A 9,834-nucleotide genomic window follows, 5' to 3' on the forward strand; every position below is an offset into this window, starting at 1 on the left:
AAAAAAAAAAAAAAAAAAGAACTTGGCAGCTTTTTAATCTTGTTTTTAATACAATGGTATATCCACTCGGATGGCAAACCAGTCTAGCCACATCTCTACAACATGCTTTGAAAAATCAGTGATTAGCAAATTAGTTAGCTTTGGCACGGAGCTGTGCTCGCTTGCTCATGACAGTCTGAAAGCCAGTTTTGATACTGGCAACAGAACATCTAGAATGACAAGTTTCACACTGTAGGAAATAAGAGTTGCATGTCCTTCTGCAGGATTGTGTCCAGTGATCTGCATGTGTGACAAACAACACATTCCTTGATAAATCTTCATAAGACATTTTCTGTATGTTTCTGTTGGAATCTTCCTTTACAAGTTGGTTATTACCACCTATAGAACCACTTGTACCCAATTCAGCCAACAAAAATGCAAGTGTGCTGATGATGTAATAGTTTACAGATATCTGTAAAGTTGACAAAAGTTGTTTTCTTGGTTCCTACTCGGATGACCTGCGGAGGTTTCATAATGAATTTCTTTTTCTTCCCAGCAACCGTATCTGAATTCTTTTCCCTTATGATGTTGAACACATGATTCACCAGCTCCTCTTACATGTAGTCTCCTTCTAAGCCTACCCAAGCAGGGCCTGTCTGATTACTGAATGAGATACCATCATCTTTTTTGCTGTATTCATCTTCTAGAGCTTCATCTTTTTCTAGCATTTCATCCTCATCTGGGTACTTGACATTCTTCTTTTTCTTGCCAAGCATAATGTCAAGGTCATGCTCTGGTTCAGCTGGTCCTTGAACATCACTTTCAATCTTAAGATCCTTTACATCTTCTTCAGCATCATCAGTATCAAATATCTTTTTTGTTTTTTTCTTTTTTCTTTTGATTAAAGAAGTTCTAGTCATCTAGATCATCAGAAGCATCTTTTTTCCTACTGTCCTCATCATCAGCTTCCAAATTTTTGTCCTCAGTTGGCTCTGGCTCCAGACTTTTGTTTCTGAAGGCTGCATTTCCTCTGTTTGGGTATCCCCTTCCTCATCTGACATAAAAGGCTTCTTCTTCATCTTTTCTTCTTGCTCATAGTAGGATCAAAAATCATCTTGTCCCCAGACATGGATGCGGCTCCAGTGGGCTCAGCATGGACGAGAAGTCAGACAGGTCACCCCCAGGCCCCGCAGCAGCACTGCTCCTGCCAATACCTCTCCCACCACTGCACTAGGCTCTTGCATCAGACAAAGGGCCATTATCTTTCTTAAAGGCTATAGTATCTGCAATGATATCCCTTTCATCATTCTTCATATGCATTGTTTGTGCCTTATCTTCTCCTTCAATCTCTCCAGAGTTTGTGAATTGTATTAGTCTCAAAAAACTGACATTGTTGTTCCTCTTGATTCAAATGTTTTCTATTTCATTAATTTCTCCTCTTTATTATTTCCTTTCTTCTACTTGATTAGGGTATATTTTACTGTTAGTCAGTTCCTTTATATAAATACTTAACTCATTACATTTCAGCCTTTTTTCTTTTCTAATATATATTTTTAAAGCTATAAATTTCCTGATAAGTTTTATTTGAGCTGCATCCCTCAAGTTTTATATTATGTTTTCATTGCCATTCAGTTCCCAATTTTTTCTAAATTCCATTATTTCTGTTTTTACTCAGAGGATATTGGAAATTAACTTCCAAACATATGAGAATTACTAGTTATATTTTGTTATTGATTTGTAGCTTAACTGTATTGTTGTCAGATAATACATTCTTAATGAAATTTATTTAGATAAGATTTTATAATTCAGTATCTAGTCAATTTTTGTAAATGTTCCAGATGTATTTCAGAAGAATCTATATTCTCCCATTTTGGGGTGCATTGTTCTATGTACACGCATTAAGCCAAGTTTCATAATCCCTAATACTTTTTTAGAAGAATAATTTTTTCTGCCTCCGAACTCTAATTGCATTCTCTCATCTACCTTCTTTCTTACAAAGAAATATCAAGTTCTTTATCATTCTGATCACTCTTTCCCTGCATCATTGTCATCATTTTGGGTGCCAAACCTTAAGTTTCCAAACAGTGAGTAAGCTATTTAATAACTGGTTAAGGTTTGGGACATTATATTAATCTCTTCCAGGCTCAAAATCTCTTCTTACCTATAAATGAGGATTGTAGGACTAACTGAGAATTAAAATAGAATGTATTTAAAAATACTATTACTTTTATTATTATTAATAAATAAGCTACATGGTACTAGCACATAACAGGCAAGATAAATGGTAATATTATAATGATTTACATTTTTATATTTATTTATTGCCATGATTCTAACATCTGTGTCTTTTCAGGCTACCATTAACACACATTAAATTTCTCTGGCTACAGTAAGGTTGAATAGGCCCCCATATCCATGTGACTTTTGTTAAAGGGTATAATGTATTCATTAAGGAAAAGATGCCATATATACCATTGAATAAATCACCATTTCAAAATACTTTTGCCATATTTTGTCAATAATTTTGCATCTTCACACAATAACCCAATAAAACAGTGCCATTGTCACTGAGATGGGTGACTATCAGAAGAAAAATGAATTCTATTATAAGACTCTGTGTGAATTAAACAGTAACATTTATTGACCATCTTCTGTGTATAGGTACTGTAGTAGAGGCTTTCAGATATGTTATCTCATTTAATGTCACAAAAACCCCTTAAAATAGATATTATTGTTCCTACTTTATAGATAGAGAAATTGAGGTTCAGGAGGTTAAAGAGATTTGCCCAAGCCCATATGTGGTGGAGATACATGCAAAGCAGGTATATATCAGTAAGTGTATAACAGCCATCAAGTCTGGAACTAAATATACTCTAAAACCCCAATCCACTATAAAAGAGACTAAGCCCAAAGTCTTCTCTGGGTCTCTCTTGTAATTCCAGTCCCCTTCTCCACAATGTTACTCATTCTCACTCAAGTCTGTCATTTCCATTACCTACACTAAGTTATTACTCACAAGCACAGCTAATGTAGTATTGGTCTCAGTCTGTGGTTGGATTCCAGAGATACTGGGAAAGGGTTAGACTTAAGTTACCTGCAGAAAATTTGCCCTCTGCTCCACAAATCACAATGGCTTTTATTGTATGGTCTATTACAGCTTTCTGTAGTCCTTCTTTTACATCACGGAGTACAGCCGTACTAAAAGAAAACAAAATACACTAAGTAAATTAGTCAGAATTAAATTCCTACCATTCAGAGTGTTTTCCTTTCCTAACAATGAAAAATTAAACACACACATAATGGATAAGAACTCTAGATACTTCTCAATAAAGCTTCCAACAAATAATATATGTGTCTACTATGACTATTATATTTGTTCTACAAATAATATATGTGCCTATGATTAATTAAGCACTGAACAGATTAAATTAATCCACTTTTTAAAACTGTAATTTTCCTGCCCTGTGCTTTCACTTTGACCACTTAAAATTGGCACCAACCAATTTAAAAATATTATTACATGTCTTCTATATACTGTACAAGGAGTTATCCAATACTTGTACATAATTTATCATGTAAGGTGCACTAAGATGAGTGCTGTAACAAAGGTACAAAGAAAAAGTGATGTTGAAGTCGAGAAGGGTGAAATGACTTTCAATTTTTCATATTGGTAAAATATAAGAAAATTAAATGAGAAACAGTCTAGGAGCTGTGGCAGGGGCTGTGAGTTACCTCAAATATCCATTCCTCTCCGTCTTCTTCATAGTATTAAAACACCTGGTTTTTACTTGAATATATGTGATATGGTTTTGGCTCTTAATCCCCACCAAAACTTCATTTTGAATTGCAATCCTCACATATCAGGGAAAGATCTGGCGGGAGGTGACTGGATCATACCAATGGTTTGCCCCATGCTGTTGTTCTGTGAGGGAATTCTCAGGAGATCTAGTGGTTTATAAGTGGCAGTCTCCCCTGCATTCACGCCTCTCTCCTGCCACCTTGTGAAGAAGGTACTTGCTTCTCCTTTGCCTTCCGCCATGATTGTAAGTTTCCCCAGGCTTCCCCAGCCATGTGGAACTGGCAGTCAATTAAACCTCCCTCCTTTATAAATTACCCAATCTTGGGTATGTCTTTATAGCAATGTGAAAATGGACTAATACAAAAATACGGTTGCCCAAAATAAAGACTACATTTTCCAGCCTGCTTTACAGTAAGGTCCGCACAAGGAACTAAGTTCTAGCCAATGGGATGGAAGCATATTTGGTATGTGCAACTTTTGGGAAGAATTCTGAAAGATTTGGGTATGCTTTTCCCTTTTTCTTTCCTCCCTACTCCTGGCACCAATGATGGTTAGATCAGGAGCAGCCAGCTTGGATCAGGAGACAGAAGCTATGTATTGAGGATGGTAGAGCAAGAGATAGACAGAATAAATAATTGAGGCCCTTGTTGATTGTGGAGCAGCTGTATCATTCCAGGACACTGCCGCGAGAGAAATTAGCTTTTTATTGTCTAATTTACTATTATCTTGAGTATTCTGTCAGTGACAGCCAAGCATAATCTTAGATAAGAGATAAAGGCAAGATCGTGGAAGATAGGGCATGTAGCAGATTTTGCCAAGTTTTAGTATATGAGGAAGTAATCCACAAAAGAGATAGCTGAAACCAAGACTGAATGAGTCTACCAATGGAAAAGAGAGCTGAGGGCAGATCCTCTGGATATATCTTCATTTAAGAAGTGGGAGAAGCTCAGCAGCGTGATTCAGCAAGTGAGCTCAAAGTCACAAAGACCAAGAGAGAAAATTTGTGAAGAAGAAGGGGATTAATAAGTACCAAGCAACCGAAGAGAATCTAGGGCAAGTGGTGAGGAACTGCTTAAAAGAAAAATCACAGAACCAGATTCCAATCAGTTTTGCCTTGGAATTCCAAGTATTCTGGGTAAAATCTCTGTTCTTTAGTATACAGGGTTAAAAATAAATTTTAAAACAAAACAAACAACAACAAACTTCTGTAAAGGCCATATTGTTAAGACCAATAACTATGAGCTAAAAACCCAAGCAATAAAAAGGATACTTGCCCTTGTATATAATGGTTCCCTTTCACCTAATTACTTTTCACCTCTTAACCTAGATGAAATCAGACAAAACCTCTTGCCTTCAGCTGGTTAATTAGAAGCCAAATCTGATCACGAAAAGCAAATTCAGAACCATTATATAATAAAAAAATCCAAAAGGCACACATTTCCTTCTGAATAAACAATGCCTACAAAACTAGCCAAAATTAACTCAATCAGTGCCACTGAGGAGAAGAAACCAGCTTTTCCTATTTCAACCAATCTTCCTTTTTTATTTATGCTCATAATTTTGCAAATATCAAAAACAGGAAAAAAATGAAAATAGCTATAACAGATACACACTTTACTAGATTCAGGCTGACAGAGAGAGTCACAGCAATGTAAAGGCCGCAGAGGTTACGAAATTATTTTTCCTGTTAATACTGTCAGGCATAAGGAAATAGAATCTGGAGTAGAGACAGCATTTCATGACTACTGACCAAAACTCTTCAGCTTCTTTAACTATAGGAGGTCTTTCTTTTTTTTTCAGACAGTTTTTTTTTTTTTAACCAAACGTCATCCAATCAAGTTTGTGGCTTGTGACCAGGATTTTTTCAAAGGAAAAGAAGAGAAAATAGACTATATCAAACAATACACCAAGTAAGGATAGGTTTTGTTTTAGAAAACTGTTTTCAGTTACGTGTTTGTATGTAAGTGTATCTTGAATTGCTATGTAAAAAACGTGAGCTTTCTTAGTCTGTGGATTACAGTAAAGCAATAGTGTGAAAGCCATTGTTCTGGGAGACAGGCCTATTAATCAGGCCTGTCCTACGCTTATAAAGGGGGCTGGTGTTTATCTGAATGGAAGCAAACATGGCTGCTAAACTAGCAATGAAGGATTTAAACTATTTGTTTTGGGGAAAAAATTTACATATATGTGTGTGTGTACGTGTGTGTGTTACACTCAAGTAAGAATCTCTCAATCAGCTAGGAAGATACAACTTCCCATATAAAATTAGAAATAGGAAGGGGAAAAGGAAGAAAGGGAGGAAAGAAAGAAAAGTGTAATAAAAAAATTGAGGACTCTGTTAAACTTGAGGAACTCCTAGGATGTACATTTCTACCTAAAAAAAGTTCAGAAGACAGACGAAAAAGGGCAGAGAAGTACTTATTCCCAAGTGGAGAATATCTTCCTGATGAAACTGAAGTGGGTCCTGAGTAGCAGGGCCTGTTGTCAGGGGCTTGAATAGGTCTTCTGACTAATAGGAATGATAACTAACATCTATTAAATGCCACTTTATAATTTCCAGCTGATTTAAACTTCACAACTTTATGAGGTAGGCCCTAACATTTCTCCTGCAAAGGGGCTGGGGGTGGCACAGGCAGTTGCATGGGTGGGCAGGGAGAGCAGGTTAAATTCCAGAAACATTTAAAACAGTTGTCAGAGGCTGGGCACGTGGCTCACGCCTGTAATCCCAGCACTTTGGGAGGCCGAGGTGGGTGGATCACGAGGTCAGGAGATTGAGACCATCCTGGCCAACATGGTGAAACCCTGTCTCTACTAAAATACAAAAAATTAGCTGGGTCTGGTGGTGCACACCTGTAGGCCCAGCTACTCAGTAGGCTGAGGCAGGGGAATCACTTGAACCTGGGAGGCAGAGGTTGCAGTGAGCCGAGATCACGCCACTGCATTCCAGCCTGGTGACAGAGCAAGACTCCATCCAAAACAAACAAACAAACTAAAAAAAAAAAAGAACAGTTGTCAGAAAACATTCCTAGTCATGGGTATTAGAGTATGGAACTTTTCCCCCTAAGGTCCTAATATCTAGCAATTCTAATCAGTATATAGACCAGTCCAAAATGGACAAGTAATCAAATTACTTACATTTTTCTTTGTCAAAACCAACATAACAGATATTTTGCTTTTTATTCTGGGAATGGCAAGTTAGTAGACATGTCATCCTTATGTGATTTTAGTCCTGCATTTTTTTTGCATTATTAAATGTAATAATTCACATTGAATTAATATTAATACTAATGATAAATCAAATCTGATGACAGTAGGATTTTTAAATTGTATTAAAATTAGCAGGTCTTCTCATTTCAGTCTCTTTGCTTCAGCAGTATGTGATAAGAATTTTGACTAAAGACCTTTCTCTCTATGCTTTATATATTCTTGGTAAATTATGATTTCCACTAATCTTATTCCCTGTGGATAGGTAATTCTTTTTCAAGGCTGATGTATAACTACTTTTTTAAAGAGATGTAGAATGACCAAACCGAATAACTTCATTACTTTTCAAAAAAGCAACACTGATCTCACTTTTCAATGTTTTAAGTGCACCACACAAGGCAAATACTTCCCAGTGAGAAAAAGAAGACAAGGTGCAGTTTTTCATAAAATGCTATTACATAGGCTTAGTCTGATGTGAGTCTTCCTCGGAAGCACCAAAGTCCTGAGGTTCAAACAAATCAGGAGAAATAATTTTGCGTTTCTGGACCAGCGCACAATTCTGCTTTAATCACTGCGCTGGCATTAGTGGGACTTTTATTATTATTTTTAAATCTTAAACCATTTTACTGCCCTATTCCTAAAGCCTTTAGCCAAACATTGTAAGGGCAGCCTGGACTCAAAGTTGGGGAGTGAGGTTGGATCAAAGTTCAACATCGAACTAAGTTAAGACCTTTGGATTAGAAAGTCGACCTGCAAAGCCAAAGTTGCAAGTAAGCAGGAGGACTCTGCATGAAGGAACACGTCGAGGCCAACTCCCTGAGTGCTGATCTGTCTCGGCCTCAGTTTCTTTATCAGCAAAACGGGGACGAGAGTTCTCTGCGAAGATTAACCAAGCTAATCTAGGTTAAAAAAAAAAAAAGAAAGAAAGAAAGAAAGAAAGAAAAAGAAAAAGAAAAAAAAAAGGCTCCTGGCATGTACCAGTTGCTCAACTCTGAGTGTCCTTCTCGGTTTAAACCAGCGGGGGAGAGTCAAAGCCTCCGGAGCCGGAGGGCGGGTAAGGCCCGCACGGTCCCCGGGCTGGAGGCGACCGAGCACGTTACCTGATCGCGTTGACCGGCGGGTTTCGGAGGCGGATCAGCGCCAAGGCGTTGTGCAGCCGCGTATACTCGGCCATGTTTCTTCTATCACCGAGTGCACCTCTGCCTCTCGCCCCCAGGCAAAGCCACTTCTCCGGGCGCGCCCGGCCGCCCCTAGAGGAGGGACGCCGACTGGGCCAATGCGAGCCGGGGCGCCGCCTCCCGCCGCGCCTCTTCCCACCCAGCCCTCCTCTCCAGAGACCCCACCCCGCGCTCTCCAGACGCTTGTCGCTTTCTCTTTATTGACTCCCAAGCTGCTCCCACCACAAGGTACAGCAAGGAGAATGATGGAAACAGGTGTAATTGCCAGCAAGTGGAAGTTTGCAACCCCTTGGCCCATAGGGGCTGGCTACTGAGGACAAGTTCTGAGTTCGCTGAGTCGGGCAAGCTGTCCGCATCGCGGTATTCATCTTCATGATCTTTCTGAACAGGGACAGATACCTGGGGCCCTGACAGTTATGTGATATTGATACACATCTGGAACACATAAAATACACATTGTTCATTTCACCTAAATGAGTAGGGTACTAATGAAACAGCCTTTGCAAAAATTCTAACACTGAGAAAATTATGGCAGTGAAAGAGATCTGATTTAACCAACTCCATCTTGCCTTTAGCTGCCCTTAATTATTCCTGAGCTCAGGCCAAGTTAACTTTGGGAGACATTTAGTTTATAGTTTAAATGATAATAGCCATTCCCCAAAACTCGACTGCCTTTGTAAAGCTAACTGAGAGACCACCAGGCTAGGAGGATAGAGGAGTGTGAATTCTGTCTGCTAAGGTGTAGACAGAGACCATTGCCAGCCATTATTCCGGAGGCCACCAAATAGACAACCCCCATTTACTCCTGCAGATAACATCGCTATTGTAGAACCTAAGTTTGGCCTTTTGAGGCATTTTTTCAGGATTTTTGCATGCCTGACACTGATGGCTCCACCTGGACCAGTCTACCGCTCCTGTGGCCCCACCCACAAGCAACTCAGCACAAGAGGATAACTTCAACCCCCTATGATTTCATTTCCAACCCAATCAGTCAGCACTTTCCATACTCTAGCCCCTGCCCACCAAACTACCTTTGAAAAACCCCTAACCTACTAGCCTTCGATGAGATTGATTTGAGTAATAACTCCATCTCCCATGTGGCGTGGCCAGCCTCACATCAATTAAATTATCTCCTTACTGCAATACTGTAGTCTTCCTGAATTGATTTTGTTTGTGCAGCAGGCAGGAAGAACTCATCCAGTGATTAACATCAACTAAATACTTATATAACTTTGTTACTAGAGGAGGGTCTGGACTGCAAGTTGCCCAGGTTCTTGGTGTTTTGAACAAAGAATTGGACAAAACACACAAACAAAGCAAGGAAAAAACAAAGCAACAGAAGCGTATATTTATTGAAAATGAAAAGACACTCCACAGGGTGGGAGTGGGCTGGAGAAAGAGGTTCAAGGGACCTTGTTACAGAATTTTCTGGGGTTTCAATACCCTCTAGAGGTTTCCCATTAGTTACTGGGTGTACGCCCTATGTAAATGAAGAGGACCAAGTAAAGTTTCAAAGTCATTTACTCAGTGTACACCCTATGTAAATGAAGAGAACATTTCCTGTCATAGCTGAAGTGTTTCCATCATTTGATTTAGTTCTAGGAAGTCTTTATGTTCCCTGCCTCCAGGCCATATTCTCCTGCCTCAACATCACTTTTTTTTTTTTTTTTTTTT

General features: G+C 38.9%; 1 protein-coding gene and 1 pseudogene across 2 annotated transcripts in view; both read right to left on the reverse strand.

The window, feature by feature from the left end:
• Positions 1–8,231, reverse strand: part of EHHADH (enoyl-CoA, hydratase/3-hydroxyacyl CoA dehydrogenase) — a 72,403-nt gene extending 64,172 nt beyond the window's left edge. Inside the window, exons 1-2 of one of the 2 annotated variants that reach the window (XM_011981870.1) lie at positions 7,961–8,231; positions 3,074–3,177 (exon numbers count right to left, since the gene is read on the reverse strand). Coding sequence is in view for 1 of the 2 variants with exons in the window: in XM_011981869.1 (XP_011837259.1) it covers positions 3,074–3,177; positions 8,083–8,156 (178 nt within the window). In the remaining variant the exon portion in view is untranslated. The remainder of the gene's footprint in view (positions 1–3,073; positions 3,178–7,960) is intronic. The other variant, XM_011981869.1, reaches the window with a different exon arrangement.
• LOC105541034 lies at positions 28–1,126 on the reverse strand (annotated as a pseudogene).
• Positions 8,232–9,834: the final 1,603 nt, after the last annotated feature.

This window comes from Mandrillus leucophaeus, unplaced genomic scaffold (assembly GCF_000951045.1).
Source record: "Mandrillus leucophaeus isolate KB7577 unplaced genomic scaffold, Mleu.le_1.0 Scaffold231, whole genome shotgun sequence".
Lineage (NCBI taxonomy): Eukaryota > Metazoa > Chordata > Mammalia > Primates > Cercopithecidae > Mandrillus > Mandrillus leucophaeus.